At 35.4% G+C, this 26,918-nt stretch overlaps 1 protein-coding gene across 2 annotated transcripts; it reads left to right on the forward strand.

The window, feature by feature from the left end:
* The first annotated feature begins 1,994 nt into the window (after window positions 1-1,994).
* ren (renin) lies at window positions 1,995-23,250 on the forward strand. 2 transcript variants are annotated; one of them, NM_212860.1, is given in 9 exon segments: window positions 2,084-2,189; window positions 3,984-4,134; window positions 4,209-4,332; window positions 7,364-7,482; window positions 7,779-7,975; window positions 13,186-13,308; window positions 20,373-20,517; window positions 21,291-21,389; window positions 22,927-23,250. In NM_212860.1, coding segments are annotated over 9 exon segments (1,188 nt in total). In that variant the 5' UTR covers window positions 2,084-2,121; the 3' UTR covers window positions 23,089-23,250.
* The last annotated feature ends 3,668 nt before the right edge of the window (window positions 23,251-26,918 follow it).

Below are 26,918 nucleotides of genomic sequence, written 5' to 3' on the forward strand. Positions count from 1 at the left end.
TCTGAGCTGCATCCAATGCTTTTTAACGCACTCACCTAACCCCACCCCTAACCCTACCCGTCACAGTGACATCACTCACTCCATTGAGTGCATTGTGTCTGACATTGCATCGTTGAGTGATGTGCAATGTTAATGCATCCTGGAAGCTGTGTGTTACTACCTGTTGCACCTTGCATTTTTGATTTAGAGTTCTGTGAACCTGCAGTTGAAAAAGTGCCTGACATTATTCATCAAGATAGTTTATCCAGTGGATACCTAGCAACATAAAACGAAGAGTGCACTGCTCTTTTCAACAAAAAGTCAGAACTGAAAACTTATTCTTTAATTGGCCCCTATAAAGGAGAAGTTTTGTGAAGCAAACTGCTATGCATTGTCAAAGAATGACCACAGCACATCAGGATGCAACGTGAGATATACAGATTATAATTTCAATGCCACCCTGAAGAGGCATAAGGTCTGTTTTTAAATTGTCATTTGTTAGTTTAATGTATATTATGAAATTTGCCACAAACTGTATGTTTAGAATAAGGAACATACAAGTGTATGTTTGTAATAAACTAGTAAATATCATATAAACATTGATGAATCATGCCATATCACTCAGCTCTTACAGTCATTTTTCCGAAGTGAGAGGATGCCAATAAATTTAACAAAAAGCACACTTGTTTATGTGGTGGTTGATTTAAACGCTTGCCTCTGTTTTCATATACATTAAAACCTACAAAATGCAACTTTCTGTTGTCAACATCTCTGTCTGTCCTTTTTGTTAAGAATAATTAGGCCTATATTTCATTCACAACACAACCCAGAAGCAAACAGGTTCACGTGGCTGACATAAAGATTGCACACTCACTCCTTCTAGCTAAAATAAACCTCTCTATCACTTTACCTGAAACAATTAATTTATCGATACTCAAATATACTCAATTTGTAAAAAAAAAAAGTTGTTGACAACTAAAATATGGTTATTTTACACATGTATATTTCACAGTACTTTCCTCTGTGAGGGTCACGCACTAACATAAGTAGAGCTCATTAACATTTACAACCCTTCCAAATATGGTCAAAACCAACCATATCATATATAGGGCCAATTAAAAAAGGAAAAATCTATCTGTAAAACCATATTTGGATAATGTTTGCACCTACTTAAGCCATATACCTTCTATGTTGATATCAACAATGAATATATGGCAGCTTTAAGGAGCATTAAATCGGTAATAAAGTGACCAGCGAGAATTTAAAAATACTGTATGTACCTCATTTATTCATTCATTTTCTTTTTTGGCGTAGTCCCTTTATAAATCAGGGGTTGCCACCGCGGAATGAAACACCAGCCAATTTTTTACGCAGCAGATGGGTTTCCAGCCACAGCCCATCACTGGGAAACACCCATACACTCTTGTATTTACACACATACACTATGGAACATTTAGCTTATTCGATTCACCTAGAGCTCATGTCTTTGGACTGTAGCGGAAACCGGAGCACCTCGAGGAAACCCACACAAACATGGGGAGAAAATGCAAACTCCACACAGAAATGACAACTGATCCAGCCAGGGTTTGAACAAGCGACCTTTTTGCTATGAGGCGATTGTTCTACCCACTGTGCCACCGTGACACCCAGATATGTACCTGTACTACTTTTTATATAGTTAAATATTTAGTTTTCACTCCTTTTTTTAAATCAACAACTACAACCACAACAACAAAATTAACAACTACAATTGAATGAATTTAATATTTTTAAACATTCTTTTGTCCCTAAACATTCCCAAAACATTCTTTAAGGCCACACAAGAACGAATTTATTAATTGAAGTGGTCTTAAATCACAGTGTGTGATGTGTTCCCCTGGAACAAGAGGTCACTCTGTTCACGGAGCATTTATCAGAAGGAAAGGGGTGGTGGGGTGGGCTAGAGGACAGAGAAAGCTAAGGGTTTGTGTCAAGGTCAAACTGAGCATATATAAGAGAAATAGTATAAAAACACAGAAAGGAGGAAAGTCTCTTAAATAAAGCGCAGTAAAAGAGAAGTTTACGAACAAGTGGGTATAAGAGCATTGAAGCATAAAACGTGTGGCCGGAGTAACTGGACAGTGAATAGATCCATCAGTGAGAATGAAAATCCACTGCTTGACTCTTCTTATTCTGTCTCTCTCAGCGATCAGCACAAAGGCCTTATGGAGGTAAGTGAACATATTCCTCCTAAATGGAAAACAACATCCTGCTTGGTTATATTTTTGCTGTTTGTTTTCTCATAACTTTGGTATTTTATCATGGCACAAAAGTAATTATTCATGAATCAAAGAATGTAATATGGTACAGTACTGTATGTCCATAATAATAGCTATATAATGATAAAACAGTAACATGGTTTAAAGCAGTAGTTTCCAACTGCGGGCCAACTTCTGGGCCTCTTCTGCTCTGCACATTTTGCATGTCTTGCTTATTTAACACACCTGATTTATATCACAAGCTTGTAAGCAGACACTCCATGAACAGGCCCTTGTATGTAAAATAAGATAGACATGTGCAGTGCTAGAGTTCTGACTGGAGTTTAGGAGCAGCTTATTTAAACATCATGTACCATTGAAGTCTTTTTGCATGTGCAGGTGGACATTTGTTTTACTCATTGTTAAATATCTTTCCTTGCTTAACTACTGTAAGTTTTTTTTCCAAGTGGGGTCTGGGGAATGTAAGGCAAAGTAAAAGGGCGCTTAGAGATTTTTTTATTTATTTAAAATTTTGGACAAGAAAAGATTAACTGCAGTTAACTGCATCCAAAATAAAGTTTTGTATTTGCATTATATATTGTATGTGTATTGATTATGTATATAAACTGTAGGCATACAGTGCTCAGCATAAATAAGTTTAGAACACTTTTAACTTAATATTTTCCATAGGATGCTTTACAATAATATATTTGTGCATAACAGATTTGTCAGTATCAAAGCTCAAACTGGAACCATCTAAAAAATAAGTAAGATCACAGACCAGAAATTAGTACATCAAAAAAACTATGTTGGTGTAAAATTAATAAAAAGGAAAAAAACTAGATAAACAAATAAAATAAATAATTTACTGGAGGTTTTGTAGTTTGAAATTTTATTTTTGCAATAACTCTTTAAAATTTAAATGTATTATCTTTCTAAGATGTTTGGAGACCAAACTTTTATTTTTAATGAATATAACTGTTTAATAAAACTTTATTGTTTAAACGCGCCAAAAATATTGGCTATACTCACTGAGAAATGGCTCAAAAATAATAATTAAAAGGGCGATGTACTCATTTATGCTGAGCAATGTATATTTACATATATAAATATGTATGTGTGTGTGTGTGTGTGTGTGTGTGTGTGTGTGTGTGTGTGTGTGTGTGTGTGTGTATGTGATGTATGATAAAAATTATACATCTATTTGAATATATATAATCTTTATTTTGGATGTGACTAATCATGATTAATCATTGTGCAGCACTAAAAATAAACCTTTATATTTTATATTATGTGAAAAAATAAACAGCTAATCAACAATTTTAGTTTTTTTATGGCAAATGTTTTGGCAAATATCAAATATATGCTAAATACCTTTTGCAAATATGTAAATGACTTATGGAAATTTGTTTTTTAAATTTAAATTAGAGACAGTATTAAATTTTCAAATGTCAAAATAGATAGCAAAATGCTATTTAAAGGGAAAGTTTTTTTTTTAAATACTAAAATGTACTAAAATTAAAATTTTAGTACAATTGTACACAAAATTGTCATTTTCACACATTTACTCATCCCCTTCTTGCTCCAAACCTGTATGACTTTTTTTTTTTTTTTTTGGTTTATAGTGTTTTGAAGAATGCTTGAAATCAATAGTCATTACATGTTGTTGGCTGATATCATATTTCACTACTTTGTATTCTTGATGTTTTTAAATATAAATATCCAAAAACAAAATAATAAATAAAAGCAACACAACTTTCTCTCTAGGGTAAAACTGAAGAAAATGCCTTCCATACGAGAAACTCTCAAGGAAATGAGCGTCACACCAGCTCAAGTGTTATCTGAGATTATGCCAAAATATCAAGAACCATCACCCACAAACGGCACAGCTCCGACACCTCTGATCAACTACTTAGATGTAATTACTGGATAGAAATACATTTTCAGCGCCTGTATGCAGTACATGTAATTTACAGTTTTCTTGTTTTTCAGACTCAATATTTTGGTGAAATCAGCATTGGTTCACCAGCTCAGATGTTCAACGTTGTGTTCGACACGGGTTCTGCCAATCTCTGGGTTCCCTCACACAGTTGTTCTCCTTTATACACAGCCTGCTGTAAGTCTTACTATAAAAAAATATCTGTAAATTAGCAATTTTCCATATTGGCATTATGGGAATCTTTTTTCCAACAATTTTTAACCTTGAAAAGTAAAAAAAAAAGTAACCTTTATAATCATTTCTAATAGTTTGAATTGATATATTGTCTTTGTTGGTGTTGTATATTAGGCTTAAAAAAAACTTGTTATAAACTGCTAGTAGATTTTTTGTTATTTTACAGACTTATTTCTCTATATATTATTTCTGTCACATTACATCACATTACACATTTTTTAACTACTACAATGTCAATAAAAGTCACTTTGTTAAAGTGCATAGTTGAATTTTCAACATTAAAAGTCAACTGAGCAGAAATCAACATCTTATAATGCAGCTCACATAAAAGCAACCGTAAATAAAACACTTGTGAATATAGAAAACACTTTTGAATCACAAAATAATAAATGAATTAATAAATATTTTTTACAGAGTAGTTGTTGTAAAATTTGACCCTGGACCACAAAACCAGTCACACAATTATATTTGGCTATATATTGTATGGTTCAAACTGATAGATTTTATCTTGTATTTAAACAATAATTAGGGTCTTAAGTAAATATAATATTCCATGAAGATTTTTTTTTTTTTTTTTTATATTTCCCACACTGTGAATTCTAATAAGTTCAGACTACTTGAATGATTTGAGGTAAATGATTCCCTTAGTTTGTTTAAGTTATGGGAAATGGATAACTCAATTAACTGAGTTGACCAAATGTGCTCTCTACATTGAATTAACTTAAATGTTTAAGTATAGATGGCTAATAGATGAAACTTCTAATTTGTTCAGCTTTTATATTATTTACTTACTCACTCGCCATTTATATCGAAGTTGATATTTAGCTGCACCATGTTGGTGTTTCATAACATCCAATTTTTATGAGGTAAGTCGATAGCCCGACCATCAACCCCCAACCTGGTGGAGGATAGACACACATACACTACAGACAATTTAGCTTACTCAGTTACTCTATAGCGCATGTCTTTGGACTTGTGGGGGAAACCAGGGCACCCAGGGGAAACCAGGGCACCCAGAGGAAACCAACACAAACACTGGAAGAACATGCAAACTTCACACAGCAATGCCAACTGACCCAACGGGGGCTCAAACCAGCGACCTTCTTGCTGTGAGGTGACAGCGGTACCCACTGTACCACCATGTCAACCCTGCATCTTTATAAATGAATCTACTAACTTTTCTCTTTCGTCAGATGGGTTCAGGTAGTGCCACTGTCCTGCTGCGCTTCAGCAAAATTCAGCCTCACAAGCAAAATGATGACCTTATGTCATATAACATATATCGACCAAGCAGTGCGGTTGTCAAGGCAGAATTTCAAGCACAACCAATCATTTTAAACAGAGACTTGATGAATTGTTTGAAGAAATAAAAATTATATAAGTTTAGAGAACTTAAAATATTAATCAAAATTTTTTTTCCTGTCCATTGATTAGGTTAAACAGTTTTGATACCAAAACTTGGTATTTTAAGTAATGTCAAGTTACAGTAAATAAAATCTTTAGTAATGACAAGGTTTACAGTGTACTGTAAATTATGTCAAAACCTAATATTTATTTGCAATATGCACTGCTAAGCACTTCAGTTTAAAAGCTTTAAATAGAATATTCTAAATATTTAGATTTAGATTTTCGGAATTTGAATAGTTGCATCTCAGCCAATTATCTTGCAATTAAAAAAAAAAAAAGATTTCTGCTGCTTGTTCAAACTACTTATTTAAAATGAGCTGAAACAACAGGGTTGTGGCTGGAAGGGCATCCACTGCGTAAAAAACTTGCTGGATAAGTTGGCGGTTCATTCGGCTGTGGCGACCCTGGATTAATAAAGGGACTAAGCCGACAACAAAATGAAATGAACTTAATTTGTGTTACGACAACATGAATAAATTGTGTAACTATGGAAATGTTAATTTATTCAGCTTTCAGGTGATGTATAATGCCTTATATAATGTATAATAATTACATCAGATGAGTTAAAAAAAAAGATACTTGACTAATGTTTTTGTTCTTCAGGGTCACATATTATCTACACTGTAAAAATACACCATATTTTGTGTTTTCCATTTATTTACTGTTGTGAATTGCATTATAGGATGTTGATCTCTGCTCTGTCGACTTTTGATGTTAACAATTCAACTCAAGATATTGAGAAACAAGATATTGCTTAAGATATAATATATAGAGAACTAAGTTTGTAAAATAACAGAAAATGTATTGGCAGCTTATTACCAGTTTTTTTGCAGCATAATATACACCAACCCAGACAAACTATCACTTATTAAATATGCACTGAAAACCCTAATAAGTTGACTGAGCGAAATTAATTGAGCAAACTCGTTGCCTCAATTTAATAGAGTTACGGAGCCTCCCAAAACTTGCATATTTAAGTTTATTTAACTTGCCAGTTTGGTAGATTAAATTGTTCAGTTCAGTGTCTGTGTATGTAATTATATACTATGAAGAAATATATAAAAGAAAAATAAGTAGCCATTTATTCCCAATATGGTGAATAAATATACACAAAGCCTTGTTTTCTGATTAAAAAAAGATAATGTTAAAAGGTTACACATGTTAAAATTTTAGAGTCAAGACTGCATTGAAAACGACCTATTTTTTTTTAAAGGATTAATATTGATTTTGAGCTTACTATACGTGAAACCTTAAATGTATGCATTTTCATTGCATATAAGTTAAATTAACTCATATTTTTATGTGACAAGACCAAAATGCTAAATTTTAAGTAATGTTCTGTCAACTTTACTTGATTGTTTAAGTAAAGACAACATTAGGGTTTACAGTGTGGTACTAAAAGTCACTGTTTCTAACTTTTCAAGGAAAAAAAATACAAATCACAAAATATGAAAATTTAAATTCAAATTTGTCAACTTAGATACATTTTTTTTACAGTGTACATGTCTAAAAACTAAACCAACAATTGCACATTTGCATCTTCCTTTCTTTATTTGTTTTTTTTTAGTCACACACAACAGATATGATGCTTCCAAATCCCTCACACATATTTTCAACGGCACAGGATTCTCCATCCAATATGCTTCTGGAAATGTCCGGGGCTTTCTGAGTGAGGACGTGGTTGTGGTGAGTAACACAAATCAATTTTCACACAGATTTTCTATTATAAATCTTGATTCATCAAATGATTTTTAATGGAATGCGTGCACTAGGATGGTATTTTTATGGTTCATCGGATCAAGCGAAATATATTGTTAGTCATCTAGATTGCCAAGTCGTACAGAGTTTCGAGATTTATGCACAACCAAGTCCAGATTCTTATGCACCATATTTGACCTGCAATACAGATGGAATGCTTATAGTGTGTAAGGACAAGAACCATAATTACAAAAAGGAAATGACTTGACCTCTCTCCTCTTTAGGTGGGCGGTATCCCAGTGGTGCAGGTTTTTGCAGAAGCCACAGCTCTTCCTGCAATCCCCTTCATCTTTGCCAAATTTGATGGAGTGCTAGGAATGGGCTATCCAGATGTGGCCATTGATGGAATTACTCCTGTGTTTGATCGGATCATGTCTCAGCATGTTCTGAAAGAGAATGTTTTCTCGGTGTACTACAGCAGGTGAGCATCAGCCTTTATGTATAGTAGCAAAGAAAGTGAGACAGACAAATTTCATGATAGAGGAAATGGTTAAAGGTCATGTGAAGTGCTTTAAAATGTGCAGATTTGTTCGATTTGTGACATAATTTCTATGTAAAGATGAAGACAGGGCAGGATAGGGTAGCTCCTCCACTCTTAAAAAAAAAAAAAAAAAAAAAAAAACAGCCAATAGTGTGTGGTTTTTATGACAGATATGCCAGTGAGAGAGGTTGAGCTCAAGAGCATCAAATGAAAAATGTCTTGAAGGTGGCGGGGCATGTGAGATACTATAGAGCATTTGATTGGTCGGAAGATTTATTTAAAAAATCATGCAAGAATAGAGAGATAAAACATAGTTTTTTATTTTATAAGTGTAATAATAAAATACAAAGAAAAAGAAAATTACATGAATCACGCTATTACATAGGGCAAAAACAAAGAAAAGCCCAAAAAGGGATTATAGCTTGTCCTTAAAAAGGTTATCATTAGGTATGTCAAACATTTTGTGCTTTTCTTGTTCTTTTTAAGTTTAAGAGACAAAACAAGAAAGTCAAACACTTGTAGATGGGTATAGTGGTTGGCAACATCAACAGCCTGAGGTTTCAAGACGTGTGTTGACCATTACATAACAAACCACAGGAAAGGGCAAATTCTTCAGCAGGATAGCGCTCCTTCTCATATTTCAGCCACCACATTAAAGTTCCTGAAAGCAACGAAGGACAAGGTGCTCCAGGACTAGCCAGCCCAGTCATCAGACATGAACATTATTGAGCATGTCTGAGGTAGGATGAAGGAGAAGGCATAGAAGATAAATCTAAAGAGTCTGGATGAACTTAGGGACGCAAGAACGCTTTCTTTGCCATTCCAGATGACTTTTTTTAATAAGTTATTTGAGTCATTGCAGAGATGTATGGATGCAGCAGTCCAAGCTCATGGAAGTCATTCAAAATATTAATTCATTTTCCACTGCACCATTACTTTATATTCTGTACTGTACATTATTTCTGTTAAGTGACAAGACTTTTGTCTAAGCAAGTCAGACCTCACTGTCCTAATGAATTTTTTTTTAAATCAAGGCATGATCATATTTTATTTTGCTAAAATATTTTTTTTCGAGAGGCTTTTGCTTTTAAAATAAGCCACTACTAATGCCAAATGACCAACTAGAAGTCAAGTTATTATTTGTTGTTCATAAAATTTGGATAGGCAACAAGACTTTTGTCAAGTAGTGTATAAAAAAATAAAGATTTAAGCCATTTTTTTTATATACAAATAAAACATTTTGCAATAAATATTAAAATAAGTTACAATGAATTTAACAGATAATATTTAGCATTTCATAATAAAACAAACATCTCTGAGGACAAAAAACATTACAAAATGTGTCACTAATGTAAAGTCATGCACAAGGGAGGTGCGGATCCAAATGCAGGGTTTATTATGCAGGGAATGGTCAGGCAAGCAACAGTCAACACAGGAGCAAACAGATGTAAATAGGCAATTCAGAGTCATGGTCAATTAGCAGGCAAATGGTCAGTACAGACAGGCAGCGAGCCATGTAAACAAACAAAGCAAAACACAGAAGGCAAGAAAATGAAAACGCGTCGTAATGTTCACTATTTGGTTTAACAAGACTCAGCAAAGTATGCGTGTTTGTGTGCTGTTTAAATAATCCAACTAATCAGTCTTGTGCAGCTTCAGCTGTTTGAGTAATCAAATGGGATCAGGAACCGGTGTGTGTGTGTGTGTGTGTGTGTGTGTGTGTGTGTGTGTGTGGTGCTTGACTGAAACTTGTAGTTCTTGAAATATCGGATTTGTAGTCCGTTAGTGATCTGTGTGTATACCAGTAATCTGCACAGGCTGGATCGCAGGTCACTGTGACAGTCACATTTTTAAACCTAAAAATATGAGAGCTTAACTTAACACAAAATCTGTTTGCAACACCACGTTCAAAAAACTAATAGGGAACTAATGGCAAATGACCAAATCAACTGTAGCATGCTAAATGGATAAATTAACAGAATACATTTTGTGAAAAAAAATGTTAATATGAATCTCATCTTTATTCATTATTAATTAAAAACCTTATTAGAAAATGCTTTCCGCGCTTACATATAAAAAACCCCCAGAAGAATTCATATCTGGGGGTTATTCTTTTCAGTCCAAATAATTAGCAAATGTGGCTGTTATTACACTTCCAATCTAAAATATCAATAACACTTAATGGTCACACTTTATTTTGATGGTCCATTTTTTTAAATTAAATTAAATTGCAGCTAATTCTTATTAGATTATAAGTAGACTGTTAGGTTGGGGTTAGGGTTAGTGTAAGTTGACATGCACTTGCAAAGTTTCTTATAGTCAGGTAAATGTCTGTTGAAGGAACAGCATCAAACAATATTAAGCAAACAGTCTACTAATACTCAAATGGACCATCAAAATAAAGTGTTACCCACCTAAATGTAGAGCTGTATAATCACCGTTAGCTTTATTAAACAAAATATAATTTTTAACTAACTGTTTTAAACTGGTTGAATTAGCTTCTATGGGGTTGGAAAGTTACAGAGATTCATGAATTGCTCATAGCTTGCCAACATCATTGAACACAGATAAAAATACAACTGAAATGATTATTAAACCACCTAGAGAGAAAAAAAACTTTATTTTTGTTATAAACTTTATTTTCTGTCATAATTAGGTCGGAATTATTTCAAAGAAATATTCTGTCGAGGAGAAGCCATCAAATCTGATTTTCCGCTAAAGAAGACATTGCTGATGAAAGTTGGATAAAGAAACAAGTAACTTGCCAGGCAGGAAATTACTTTTCAGTAAAAAATGTATAGAACACCAAGACTATTAAATATAGTATTAGAAATGAAAAAACACTTTGATACTGGATTTGCAAGGCATCTTTTCAACCAGTTTACTTGAAAGGTTTTCACAGTATTTTCGAAATTCCGAAAATCCAAGCCTCCTTTGCTCTTAGGGTTAGAAAGCATTTCTTTTTTTTCTTTTAGTTTATAAGGTGTATTTTTTCCAGATGAAACTCAAAAATATTAATTTCCTTTATAGCTTTAAACAATAAACAAAGAAAGAGTATACAAAGCGAGAGAAGCCTTTCGCCTTAGATAGAACTATTCCATATATAGAGAAAGATCTCTCTGAAGCCATGCATTAAAGATATATTTAGCTAATTTTATCAGAAAAATGTGGTCTCATGAAAAAATAATGGACACCTTCACGATGGACGTCCAGCGTTCTCTAGGTTCCGGCGCCTAGGCTGCAGCTCTGCACAAGAAGTTTGGTCTTGCCCAACTGAGCCTGGTTTCTCTCAAGTTTTTTTTCCTTTACTTTCGTCAATTGCTGAATTCATTGCCACTGTCACCACTGGCTTGCTTGGTTTGAGACTTGGAGAGCTGTGCATCAATAGATTGCTCTTCAGTGATTGGAATTCAGCAGTGAAAATTAAACCACACTGAACTGAACTAAACTGAACTTCAACTCTGAAAACTGGATTGACAGTTTCAATTTACTAGAACTTCTAATGAAAATAAACAGGTTTTTCAATTTTAATCTCCCTATCAAAAATAAAATTCATTTTAAATCATGATCTTGGTTAATTCTTAGCCAAAGTAACTCTGGCAAAAAATAAATAAAAATGAGGTGATTGGGCAGCCCCTAATTCTTCGATAAACATTGAACGATAAATTTTTAACCACCTTGAGGTATCAAAATTATCAATCAATGTGCTGCTGATATCTTTATAAAACATATTTGTAGTATCTATAAAAGTTCTGCCAAATCCAAATAGTTTTAGGGTATAAAATTTGAAATTATTTTCTATAGAATCGAATGGTTTACTGAAGACTAAACAGTACCAATCCATCTGAATTAATCATTAGTCAGAAGATATGATTAGTAACTAAAGTATGAGGTGACATAAAAAAAAAAAAAACTTGATATATTTACAGGTGGAAGGGACAAACTGCAAATGCAAATTCTGTCGCTGTTTTGGATACACTGGATTACATATATCCTTAAGACTAACGCACTGATACAAACATCTGAATACTTTTTGAATTCACAGGGACTTTACTTAAAAAGGTAAAACTTTTTATGAATATGGGCCATTTATGTATACAACAGCATTCTGGGGGCCTGAAATGCAACCTAGTAAAATTAGTCTTTGTGCAAGTTTTGAAAAGGATACTGTTATCATCTCAGTATAAAGTAGAATTTCTTAACATTTTTTGACAACTATTAGTCTTGAAATTGACACTAACATAAGACACTAAATATTTTGTATTAATTTGTATTCTGAATAATTCAGAATTTTATCATTTATTATTTTAGTTGCAATAAGTTGTTCAATAATGATATATTAGAGGACGTTTACATTGTTACAAAATATTATTAAATAATCAGTTTTTTTTAAATAAAATTTTTGAATATGTTTTTTAAACTAATATAATTATTCAACTTTTAAATACAAGTTAAAGAAATGGCTAAAAATCAAGTTTGTAATCATGTGTAATTCTTTTGTCTACAATTATAAGAAATTATCATTACATATCTCTTTGTCATTTGTAAGTTTACTGTTTTTGTATAATGATGTGTATTTTGATTTTAGATTGCCTTTTAAAATCTAGCAGGGGGGAACAGATGAAAATTAGCCTTTGTGGCTAACTCTGGCTTATTTACAGTTTTACTTTTTATTAATGAGCATTGTACCTGTTAAATAAAATAAATTCAAATTTAAATATTCCTTTAATCCTCAATATTCTAAATGTTTCAAATAAACTATTGATCGCCGTAATTGCTTTCAAAATTGCTAATAATTATTATTATGATATTTTAGACATTTTAGAATTCTAAAGACTGGGCAAATTACTGCCTTAAATAAAAAAAAAAAAAAAAAAACAACTTTTAACTATAATTACAACTTAATAGATTGATTTTTTTTAATTAAATGCTGCTGTGAAGAGCATAAGGTAAAGCTATAAAAATTACATAATTTAACATACTATAGAATTGTTTTTATGTAATTCTATAGTAACATTTCAAGCAGAGCATATTTGAAAAGCTCAATTTTAAATGTGCTTAATGCGTACATGTACTAATAAATCATTAAAAAATACCTGGTTGCAAGCCAGACGTATACTAAAACATTTATTTTTGTCTGTATCTATAAGGGACCCAACACATATCCCTGGTGGAGAGCTGGTGCTGGGGGGCACAGATCCGAATTACCACACTGGACCTTTCCATTATATAAACACCAAAGAGCAAGGCAAGTGGGAGGTCATCATGAAAGGGTACGAATATAATCATCATCAATTACACAAAACAATAATGATTTCTTTCTGACATTCCACATCTGCTTTGCATCACGCTTTTCACAAATACTTCTGCTTGTAATAGATATCCTATATCAGTTAATGCAAGATCTCCGGTAGCCATCCGTTTTTAATTTTGACCAGAAACTCAAACCGTTTCCAGAGAGGTCCTTACTCTGTCCTTTAAAGAAACAGCTGACCCGAAAATCAATCATGTGTCCACGCTTATGTCGTTCTAAATCTGCATTACTATTTTTTTTTTCTTGAAATACAAGACATACTTTTGAAGTTTACAGTGTTAGATGTCCATTTCCATACATTTTCTGTGAAGAGCTTTTAAGCTTGAAAAAACTGACACAAGGCCCCAAAAAGGTGCCAAACTTTTTCCATATTACTTCTTCAATATCTGCATGTGACTACTGCATTTTAAATTATGGGTTGCACTTGTGGTTTGGGTGACTTCCATTTAACCTAACTGAAACATATCACTTCAATTAATAATATAATCCATTTACAGTACATAGTGTAAACCAAGTGACATATGTGTTTGGGTTTGTGCTTTGTTTCTACACATCATTAAAATATCATTACAATACGCTTGCTATTGGATGTACCATTAGTAGTACAAGCCTAGTTGTGGCCAAAGTTTTTTGCATTTTGTTTCTCCAGATTATTTTAGCTTCGTTTTAGCTTTACAGTACAGCAATATTCAAGAACACTTGCCTGCATTATTGCTGCAGAAAGACTCAAAGAGTTATTCATGGTGAAATTCTAAGAAATTGCCTTTTAATACCTTATGGATGAACTGTGAGGAGAATAATGGGACCTCTATAAGGCAAGGCAAGGCGAAGCAAGCTTATTCATATAGCACATTTCATACACAGTGGATATTCAAAGTGCTTTACATAAACAGGAATAAAAGAGACAAGTATACGAAAATAAAAACAAAGAATAAAAATGAACAAAAACAGATTAAAATGTGTTTAAAAAGGTTTTAAAAGAATGAAAAAGAAAAAAAATAGACCTAATAGTGCGATCTGTTTGACGTAGCACAGTGCTCATTCAGTAAAGGCACAGCGAAACGTGTTTCAGTCTTGATTTGAATGTGCTCAATATTGGAGCACATCTGATCATTTCTGGAAGCTGATTCCAGCAGCAGGGGGCGCAGTAGCTGAAGGTAGATTAGCCCTGCTTTGACTAAACCCTTAGAATTTCTATCTTAATTTCGTCCTAGTGATCTGAGTGATCTATAAGGTTTGCATTCAGTGAGAATATATGTAATGTATTTGAGGTCCTAGGTCTGGGGGGCAATTGGCTCCCCGTGGGCCAAATCCGGCCCCCGAGGCACTTTGTTCTGGCCCTCCAAACAGTGTGACCAAGACATCAAAAATAAATTTAGTTCAGTCGACAAACGGCCGCTATAGTTATGAAGTTACGTGCGTCTGTTCAATAACAGCACAAGCTGCAGTTAAAGGCTGCACAGAGCGTGAGTCACCATAAGCGAGTGGTGCGGGCAGCCGAAAACATATTTGTAGAAAAGGCTATTTGTACAATGCACTGATATCATTAATAAGGATGTAACGATTAGACGATTTCACTATTAACTGCTCTTTAATTATTCATAGTTTATAAATAGTAAAGTCTTCTCTAAGCCACATTACTGTTGCACGGAATGAAACGAAACCGCTACAGAATGCCAAGTTGCCTGTGCGCTTATTTTAAGTTTGAAGTACACCGAGGCTAATACGCACGCCCACAGGATTAACTATAGCAGCGGCCGTTCCCATATCACGTCTTTTCCGCTTGCAAGTTTGTTATTTCTAATGTAAGATTATATAACAATATGCGGGTGCCATCAGAGCGACACTCTTGCGTCTTTCAGGGCGCACGCAGTAAAAAACATCTCACGGTGAAACATCTCACGCACAGTTGTGCGTGATCTTTCAGTGCAATGTAAACAAAAGATATGTTACACAAATTATTATTAAAGTGATTATGTATGCAAGAATGCAGATAACAACAACAGTTAATCTAAATAGCTACTTATCTAATATAAAGCTTGAATTTACATTAGACGTGATAACAGTGAAAGCATGATTATTCTTCCCACAATATAATTGTACAACCAAAATCTATAATTGTTGCATCCCTAATTGTTATGCAGTTCAAAACATAACATATGACTGTGTCTGAATGTAGAAGAAGCCTCTTTCAGCAATGCACTGCTTTTGTTGTGCTCTGAAATACATTTGAATGTTTGTAAAAAAAAAGTCTATTGTACAATGCACTGATATTATGTAGTTTCAAAATACAATATATTAGCATTTTAATGTAGAAAAAGCTAACGAGGCTGTCTTAAGGAGCAAAAATAAACAGCATGTGGGCCCTTATATGCTGTTGTGTCATCACTCATATCTCTCCGGCCCTTCGTTTGGGATGCTTTTCATGAACCGGCCCCCATGACATACTAATTAAATAGCCCTGTCCTAGGTCATTTAGTGATTTATAGACAAGTAGTAATACTTTAAAATTTACTCTGAGTGTAACTGGGAGTCAGTGTAAAGACCTGAGACCTGAGGTTCTGGTCAGAATCCTGGCAGCAGCGTTCTGGATGAGCTGCAACTGCTCACTGTCTTTTTGGGAAGGCCAGTGATGAGTCCATTACAGTAATCCATCCTGCTGCTGATAAAAGCATGAACAAGTTTCTCTAAGTCCTCACATCTAATTCTTGCAATGTTTTTGAGATAATAGTACTGTATGCTGATTTAGTCACTGCTTTAACATGAATGTATCTAATTTTTCCACAACCAAAATGACATCACTTACCAGACCTATTTTCGAACTCAATATGCAGTCAATTATGCTTCACAGTTGTATAATCACCAACTGATGTGAATATTTTGTGTAATTGAGCCAATTATGGCAAAAAAACAAACAAAACAAAACAGCTGGATGTCCATTGAAAACAGCTGGCGAAAAACATACGGTAACATTATATATTGTACTCTAAAGCCAATGCCATCTCAAAAATGGCCTTTTTATTATGTATTATTTAGTAGTATTTTTTATGTAGAAAGAAGAAAGCAATTCTAATTTTGAGTTGCTAAAACAAAGCATCTTATAATTTATGCAAAGCATCTTGGGTAAGAAGCAAAAGAAATGTGAATATTACAAGTAGGGCAAATTGACACATTTTCAATTACTAGAAGTGTCCTCGAAAACCTGCCAAACCCCAGCCACAGCCATTTAACCCTGTAGCCCAAGACCAATTACTCACTGAAGCTAAGCAGGGCAGTGCCTGGTTAGCATCTGGATGGAAGACCACATGGGAAAACTAGGTTGCTGTTGGAAGTGGTGATAGTGAGGTCAGCAGGTGGTGCTCAACCCAATCCCTAGTCTAAATGTGTCTGTAAAGTGAAAGGGACACTATACTGTCATAGAGGGCTGTCTTTCCGATGGGATGTCTAACCAAGGTTCATGACTGTGGTCATTAAAAATCCAATGGAACTTCTCATAAGGACTAGAAGTGTAACCCAAGGGTCCTGGTCAAACTCCCTCCATAAGCCCTTACCCATCATGGCCTCCCAATCATCCCCATCCACCAAATTGGCTTAATTACTGTCTCTTCACTCCACCAATAGCTAGTGTGTGGTGAGTGCACTACCCCATATCTTGTGGTGGCCGTCGCATCATCTAAGTGGATGCTGCACACTGGTGGGGGTGTTGAGAGACCCCCCTCATGATTGTAAAGCGCTTTGTGTATGTGGCAATACATGATAAATGTGCTATATAAATATGCATTACATTACAAATATCAGTATAAAATGCTGACTAACATAACATGCTGGTTATGTAAGCAGTTGTGTTGTCTAGCAAGAGCTGCTTCCACTATATTAGTCAAGTCATCTTTATTTGTAGACTATAGCCTGGTTTATACTTCTGCGTCAAGTGACCGGCATAACCCACGGCGCATGCAACGCGCGTAGCTGTGCATTTACACTTCTGCGCGCTGTCTCTGTTGGTCTACATTAACACTTCTGAAGCGCTAGTGGGCAGTTTCTTCAGCGAGTTTCTTCGCTGATGTTTTGTTTTTTCTGAACACTTCCTGAATGTACAAGTGACACAAACTTGCTCATTTTGAGGCAGGAACCAGCGGACGTACAACAACTTTAACTATGAGGTAAACACAAAACAAAACTTTCCATCCGGAGCTACTTCACAAGACTCCACACTTGTAAACAATCGCACTATCGGGGTCGCGCCATTCGCGCGGCTTTCGGTCCCGCCCAGACTCGTCTACCAAGCGCTACCAAGCGCAGATCTGTTTAAATTTGATGAGTGCTGGGAAGGGTCTATTGTGCTTGCAAATGCATCATCATGGGCCTTGCAAGAGCATGTCTGTTGGGCATAAATAGTTTGAAACTAACATAATAAAGTATTAATTCATTCATTCATTCTTTCATTTTCCTTCGGCTTAGTCCCTTTTTTATAAGGGGACTCCACAGTGGAATGAACCACCAACTTATACAGCATATGTTTCACACATAGGATGCCTTTCCAGCCACAATAAAATACTAATTATTTGTGTTTAAATAAATTAATCAATGGGCTGAGGTACAGTTATCAATTTAAGGACCAAGATGATGTAGCACCGCTAGTCAGAGTCAGTGTGACATTTATGGTCTAGAACCAGCTTCTAATCATACAACTGTAGAAACTCACACGCTTGGCCAGACCAAATGACAGGGATGGATCTAGGCTGGCCAGCTGACAGAACTGGGTTGAGTATTCCCACAAAACAAGAGTCGGCAAGTTCACAGTTTTGCAAATTTGCCTCTAGCCTTAATCAAACTCACATGAACCAGCTAATTAGGGGCTAAGAGTTGACGACAAGCAACAGTCAGAGTTTTATATCAAGACTAAACTTGCCCACACATGCAGATCCTCATGGCTAAGGGCATGAAACTGTGAGAAAGGTCTTGATGCAGACTGGTTGCACATTCGAGCTGAGACTGCATGCTATGCTTTTAATGCACACACCTAACCCAAGCTCTAACCCTACCCCTCACAGTGATGTCACTACCTCTGTTGAGTGCAATTTGCTCCATGTCACTGTGGTATTATACTGCATGGCTAACCTGCTCAGGGGAAGGTCACCAGAACCAGACGTGCACATTCGCATGTTATTTAAAATTAAACTATTCAGATGGCGCTCTGTGGTGCGGCAGAAATATGAACAGTGTCCTGAGTTGTAGCTGGGCACCACAGACAGCCGCCGACTTGTGGCGCTAATGTGCGTACCCCTATAGAAATCTATGTTTAGAATTTTAAAATGCATGGCGCTGCGTGGCTGTGCTGAAAATCGCGAGCCCGATAGAGCAATTGTTGGAGATTTTTATTTTTTTTTACCTTATTATTAAAGTTGTTGCATGTTTGCCAGTTCCAGCCCCTGATTGAGAGAGTTTGAGCAATTGTAGCGTTTATAAAAAAAAACAAACACCCACAAAGAAACTCAAAACAGAAGAACATGAAAATTTACTGCCAGCTGGCATTTCGGAAGTGTCATTGCAGAGCGACACAAACAGCGTAAAGATGCAAAGGCATGGCTACAAGCAACACAGGCACTGTGGGTCACACTGACCACTCAACGCAGAAGTATAAATCAGCCTTCATGCATACACCTTAATCTACAGAATTTTCAATGGAGTTTCTGCGCTTGCCTGCTACTCCTGATGGTGCTTGCATTTGAATGAGTCTATCATTTTTAGTTTACGCTATATAATAAACTTGATTAAAGTTTCAATAAATTACATCAGTGCTATAAAAGGAACCTGTGGCCTCACATCAAGAAGGTCGCTGGATCACTGATTCGAGCCTTGGCTCAGTTGGCGTTTCTGTGTGGAGTTTGCATGTTCTACCTGCATTCGCGTGGATTTCCTCCGGGTGTTCCGGTTTCCCCCACAGTCCAAAGACATGCGGTGCAGGTGAATTGGGTAGGCTAAATTGTCCGTAGTGTGTGAATGTGTGTGTGGATGTTTCCCAGAGATGGTTTGCGGCTGGAAGGGACTCCGCTGCGTAAAAACTTGCTGGATAAGTTGACGGTTCAATCCGCTGTGGCGACCCCGGATTAACAAAGGGACTAAGCCGACAAGAAAATGAATGAATGAATGAAAAGGAACCTTGTGACATTGAAAAAAGTGACATTAACCTTTCACCCGAAGTTTATCAGTGACAAAAAAAACAGGCATGCGATTGGCTGCTTGCTATTGATATCCCACCTTTATGTGCACACGCGTATAAAATCAGGATCAAAGCCCGGATTAACAGAGAAAGTTAACAATTAGTCATGGTACCAATAAAGCTGAACTGCACTGATTTGGTTTTGTCAATTTCTTTGTTGAGAGATTGGTGTGACCCACGGCATCTGCCTTTTATTTATACTTCTGCATGCTGTTTGTGTCGCTCTGCAATAACACTCCTGAAACACCAACTGGCAGTAGGTTTTATTGTTCCTCTGTGTTGAGTTTCTTCGCAGGTGTTTTTCTTTTTTTCTGAACGCTAGTAGCTAAAACTAGAGGCAGGATTCAGCAGACGTGCAACATCTTAAATCAATTGGGAAACACAAAACAAAAGTTTCCATTTGGAGCTCACACAGGACTCAATGCTTGGTAACAATCAGGCTCGTGACTGTCAGCACACCCATGCTTGTTAGTGCTACCAAGCCAACCAATCACAGAGCTTGTGATACGTGTTGTTGCGATGTGTAGTTACATTTTCTGAGAGGTGTGCGTCAGCCACGGTGAAGGGTATGCAACTGTGTGAAGGCTGATACAAAGAATAAATCAGCCTCAACCCTGTAATCATGAGTTTGTTCAGCCATCATCATGATACAGGTACCAGTTGTGGATGCATCTAACCACTATCTAACCTTTTGCTTTCTATTTCTGTAGTTCTTCATTTTTAATCCAATAATAGCACATAATATTAGATTTTAAAATGAGAATCTGTTTGAATAACCTCAATGATACATTGTTTCTCTACAGGGTGTCGGTTGGGGCAGATATCCTGTTTTGCAAGGATGGCTGTACTGCTGTGATTGATACAGGCTCCTCCTACATCACAGGCCCCGCTTCCTCCATCTCGATTCTGATGAAAACAATTGGAGCCGTTGAACTGGCAGAAGGAGGGGTAAATTCTGCTTACCTAAGGTTACAGACATTCCCTAAAAATCGGTCTTCATGCAAGAGCGTACATATAATCTGCTAATAATTTGAAAATGGGTTAGAGAGAATAAGCCATTAAACCAGGGAACGTTTCATTCTGCACATAAATTATGAATCCACTGCCTAACTTTAGAAACTATAAAAACTGAAGAAGCCAAAATTTAAGACTTAAAAACAATATTATGATATCTCTAAATCTTAGCAGCAGTGGCAAGCTATCAAACGTCTCCAGAGTCATAAAAAATGAAAGTGTGTTCCAGTATACAAGGGATCTTTTAAAACATTTAGGAGTGCCAACTGATTGATAAGAGTTGAAGTCAGTATTAACGCAAGTCAGCGCAAATAGATGAATCACGTCCTTCCATTTACATCTTATATACCATTGATATCATTAAACAATACTTCTACAGCCAATGCCAGATGATATGAGCATTAAAACCTGTTTCTTATTGTTCTGTTTCCTTTTCCTGTTGCACAACTCCATGGGAACAGCTGCTTTGGTCTATCATGTTTGGCTGAGTTTCATAAATAACGTCTGAAGAGCGAATGGAATGATTGAAAGCTGATGTTGTTTTTTCTTCTATCGTCAATGTGGTTAATTTTCAGTGTAGAAAAGTGTTTGTTTCTTTTAAGTGTGAAGTTTGGTGTCAGTTTTGCCAAATGGTGCAGTACAATGTGTTCCTTGTGTGGCTTTTAGGCTATCATTCACCTTTTCTCTCTTTTTTGTTGTATTTTCAGTATACAGTGAGCTGTAATGTGGTCAGGTTGTTGCCCACTGTTGCATTTCATCTTGGTGGTCAGGAATATTCACTCACAGATGAGGACTATATTCTCTGGGTAAGGACTTTTATGTAATGCACACACACTTACCGAAGGCTTTAGGTATTTTGCTGGTGCTAAAACCCCCTGATGTGTCTGACAAATAATAAATATAATCCACTTAATATGTGGAAAAGTGACAAAGTTTTATGTTTCTCCCTTACTAAAAGAGGCAGATCTCGCCATAATGCTCTGTATTAAAGATCAGTGGTCTGCGCAGCTACTTTAAGCCAACACATATGATTAGTTAGAGGTGGTATCATCAATCCCTACCTGGCCCAGCCGGGACTCAAACCACCAACCTTCTTGTTGTGAGGCAACAGTGCTATCTAATTATATATATGTTTCTAAATACATATTAATATTTCTTAATATAAATCAGTCAAGGCAGTCAAGTCAAACTTTATTTATAGAGCACTTTAAAAACACAGAAGTGAGCCAAACAACTAATAATTATAATTCATTATAAATAATAATTAAAAATGTTTTATTTAAATTTGATGTAATATATTATAACACTATTATAAATTAATATATATTTATACTTTCTTTTGTTATTTCACATGGTGGATCTGCAATTAATTGTTATTATTATTTTTACAATATGTTTTTTATTTGATGCATTGTTTACATAATTTTATTCTAAACATATCTCACCCAATAACAAATGTAAAAGCTAACATATATCTAAATAATCGTTAATTTAAGATATAATTAGGATCTAACAAACAGTTTTCTGTTTGATCCATAAAAGGTTCTATGAAAATAATTTAGGATCAAAATCATAATACATTCATCAATAGGACACAATCTATACAAAGAATTTAACTCATCAATAAACAGAAGAAGAAGAAAAAAGAGGTGTGACACTGCTTTTTGGCTTGTGTTTCCATGTGGTTCCTCTTGTGGTTTTTACTGCTCTTCTTCACTGACTTCCAGAGTCTTAATCAAAGAATATACAATCTATAAATATGGCATTACACTTTCTAAAAATGCCCTTGAAAGAATTTTTTAAGGTGCACACTTGTATAGTACCTTAACAATGCCTTTATTATTTTTTTGTAATTTGGAAGTAGAATTATTTACATTTAAGTCAGTTCTTTCATTAGATTTAGCCACTTGTTAACAGCCTCCTCTTTTATTTCCAAAAATTAAAGAAAAAAAATAAAATCATTTATCAATTGTAATTTCAAGATGTCAAGGTGTTCACTTGTTTTATTATCATTTTAGTGTTTCACTGTGAACAATTTTATAAGTTTCAAAAAGGCTCTAATTCAGCTCTATACTAAAGTGTTGTTTCATTACAAAAATACAATTGCCGATTCTGTACTGAAAAGTGGCCTTTTGTAAAGCATAGAAGTCTGGGATCTATTTCAGTTAGTGCAATGACTCTTTTCATTAAAAATAAAATGCCTCATCTTGTATTTGCATATTGTTTTCCAGATGCCTTCTCAAGTGTAGCATCTGTTTTGAGATTCATCAGTCAATGACACACATATGGTATTTGCCTTCGCTCTGTTAATGTCTCTTTCTCTTCTTTTGTTCTACCCTACAGCAGTCAGAGTTCGGGGAGGACATTTGTACTGTCACGTTCAAAGCATTGGATGTGCCACCCCCTACTGGTCCTGTCTGGATACTGGGGGCAAACTTCATAGCTCGGTACTACACAGAGTTTGATCGGGGAAACAATCGCATTGGCTTTGCACGAGCTGTCTGACAAGCGCTTGGTTTTCTGCTATTCTGAAAGTCGTATTGTTTTAACTTTAACACAAACCATAGGTCATATCAATGACAGATTACAGCTTTCATTTAGAAAAAAGAAGTGCACTTTAGCTTTACTTTTTTATCACTCATCACAAAAATAATATATTTTGAAACAGTATATTTAAGTGTGAACTGAACATAATCCTTCAGGGGATTTAGGCTGTGTTATTTACAATACAACTGATATATATATATATATATATATATATATATATATATATATATATATATATATATATATATATATATATATATATATATATATATATATTATAGTTTACATTTCTATAAAATTCAATTGGTTTTGTGCTATTTTCACCACGTTTAAGTATTTTTATTTCATTTACATTTCTCCTTATCTTTGAAATAGGGTTAACATTTACTGTGAATGCACAGGCATGTATTTAGAGACTTTATATGCTAGTTATTGCATCAAAACTAAACATTAAAAGCATAGCAACATTAAATGTAACTCTTTAAAAAAATGCTTGTTTCAACCAAAATTTGTGTCAAAATATTGACAAAATTAAACAATAAAAAAAAAAAAAAAACAATGAAACCCAACTAATTGGGTTTGTCCATTTTTTTAAACCAAAATTTGGGTTAAAAGAGGACAGATTTTTTTTATAATAATGATGTAAAATGTTATTCTGAGGACATTTTTGACATATGAAAAAGTGTGTTCTAAGTATATTTTAGTGTGTAAATAAACAGTTATGAAAGATGTTTAAAATTATGGTGGTCTTTTGTTTTTTTAATATTATAACATCTGTAGTTGTTTCGATTCCAAATGTGCATTTTTTTATTGTTAGGATAGTGCTCATTTGAAAACTAGTTTTGATGATTTCGAAGATGGCACTTTCAGCACATTGGAAGTCCCAATAGTCTATTGTGAAAAGCAATTCAATTAACTTTTCTTCACAGCTATAAGTTATTTACTCCATACTAAAGTTTTTTTTTTTTTTTTTTTTTACTGCAATGTTAAGTTTTACAGCTTTAAAGGGCCATGAAACCCCCTGGTTTCAGCAGGGTGTTTTCACACCTCTACTTTGGAAAAAGTCAGAAAAGTGGGTGTGTCAAGCTATGGGAACTAAAGAGGGTATGGTGTGGGAGTGTCTATTTGGGCACCCGCTGAGTTTCAGAGTCAAAACACACACACACACGGGAGAAAGTGACTGTGTTTACATGGACATCTGTAGTCGAATTATTTGCCAAATTATTAAATGGTGGACTTTAACTGCAGTTTGGCTCTTTCATTCAGGGAATTCAGTCATGCCCCTCGCAACAAACGAGATATTCGATTCGAGGAACTGCTCTAAGCATGTATTTTTAATGCAATGTTTGATACCGCACAGCGAATGAAAGAAAAAAAAACCTCAGCATTTCCCGGAAACTTAGATGCACACAGCAGGTAGTGTCAGAAGGCCGCGTGTGTTATTCCGGTCACAAAATGCGGTGAAAATCCTACACCTGGTTAAAGTTTGGTTGTAGTGCTAACATGTTTACACTTGGCGCAATTGTTAGTTCGATACAAACAAACTGAATAAACAAAGAGCACTGGTCGCTCACTTACCAAATCTGTAGAGACAGGACAATCACCAGCAGCTAGAGCCGCATCTTTATTAAGAGGAGACAACAAGTGAATCCGGATCTCAGCGTTTGCAGATAAGAACAGCTGTCAGGTAAGCAATGTTCCTCCTTAGACACGTAAGTTATTGTTATTGAGCGTCGCATACACTGTTAATCCACACGTGACTCCAGCTGCGCTCTCACAGAGAGAAAATGAAAACAAAACTTAACTGCAGCAAACTATAAAAGCAACGCTTGTTTTGCCAATACAACGTGGTGTCTCAGTCGTCTAAACACTGTGACAGTAATGAATATTAATGAAGTTGCACAATAGAGCACGCTGATTGGTTTGAACCAAGCCTTACTCATGCATCAATGCAGCACACTCTGAGACATAATAAGGCCCACTTTGGTACAGACATCCAGTCTGCACGCTGGAATACATGCTATTATGTCATGGCCATGACGCAGCTTCAAAAATTCGTTTCAAACCGGAAGTACGAATTTGCTTGAAATAACGCAAAAACAACCAATTTACACTTTTTAGTGAAATATATGTGTCCTAATAGTGTTTTTAGCAGTGTGGGACACGTATACGACTGTCAACAGCTCAAAAAATGTGTTTTGGTGTTTTGTGACCCTTTAAAGGTGCAGTATGTAAGATTGACAACCAGTGGTCGAACTAGTTGTTGCATTTCTGGATCAAAAAAAACCTAAGCACAGGTTGCAGGATTGAGGACTAACAAGGCTGATTTAAATCGTGTTTTAAATAGTTTTTTCGAGCAACAGCATGCGATACAAAGAAAATTTTCCATTTTAAAAGGAGCTTTTGTTTCCCAGGGATGGGCTGGAAGAATGGAAGGGCATCCGCTGCGTAAAAACGTGCTGGATAAGTTGGCGGTTTATTTCGCTGTGGCGACCCCGGATAAATAAAGGGACTAAGCCAACAAGAAAATGAATGAATAAATGTAAAGGGGGTTTTGTTCTAACCAGCTCCTCAAATTGCTAAATGAGAAACGGCTTCTATTTCTTACAGCTGAACAACAGAAAACTGACAATGATCACCTCAGGTACACCTCATGTGTTTTATTCAGTGTTTAATGCCATTTATTGTAATTTATTGCCATTCTACTAAAAGCAGCAGCAGCAGCTGCAGATAGTTCACCTTAAGTCTTGAAAATAAAATAAACCATTTGAAATTGAACTTTAGAACTGACTAAAAACCAACACATAGTGATACAACATCTACATTTAATAATGTTAAAGAGGTGTAATATGTGTTAATTAGTGTATATACCTTACTATTTTGTGAGTGAGTGCATGTATTTGGCTGTATGGCTGTATTTAAATTTCTGTCGTGTAAACAGACAAATTGCTTATCACTGCAAAAGTCGTCATGTAGCGTATTGTTTGGACGCAGGGTTTCAATGTAACCCACTCCTGTTTTTCCCAGAAGTCTCTTACTACTAAAACTACTTCTAAACTTACTACTAAACTACCGGAATTTCAACCCCCCCTCCCGGCCTCAGCTCTTTGGTACAGTCTGTAACACCCCTGGGTCGCTGACTTTTGTATAGTATGCGACACCTCAGACACCTCACCACCGACACCAACGTCCGCCCCACCAAGGGACCATGGGTCCGTTCTTACCTTAATTATGCAGATCTTAAATGATTTAACATATCCTGCATCTATTAATCTCAATAGTATCTTCATGCAGCCTCAGTGATGCAATGTCAGACACAATGCACTCAAAGGAGTGAGTGACGTCACTGTGATGGGTAAGGCTCGGGGTGGGGTTAGGTGAGCACATTAAAAAGCATTGGATGCATTTCAGATTGCACTGCACCAGGTCTGCATCCAGACCCCTCTCGTTAATCTTGACAACTGATCTCTGGCTAAACTGGTTTGCAAATCAGATTAAAATGTCAGGATGAACTAATCTGAGATCGCTGGTTGGCTGCATCTGTTGTAAAGGACAGATCCTCGAAATCATAATCAGCAGTGCAATGATTGGCTAAAAGCACAGCAGCGTAATGTTATAATCTGATTAATATTCAATTACCCATGTGAGCAAAATTTGTATTGAACTCTTAGTAAACAGTTTGTTAAATATAAAACACAATAACTTTATAACACATTTGTTGTGGGCTGCAGGCTTTACCCTTTCATGTGTCAAGAATATTTAGCAATTTATTTTTACATTTTAGAGAG

This window comes from Danio rerio, chromosome 8 (assembly GCF_049306965.1).
Source record: "Danio rerio strain Tuebingen ecotype United States chromosome 8, GRCz12tu, whole genome shotgun sequence".
NCBI lineage: Eukaryota > Metazoa > Chordata > Actinopteri > Cypriniformes > Danionidae > Danio > Danio rerio.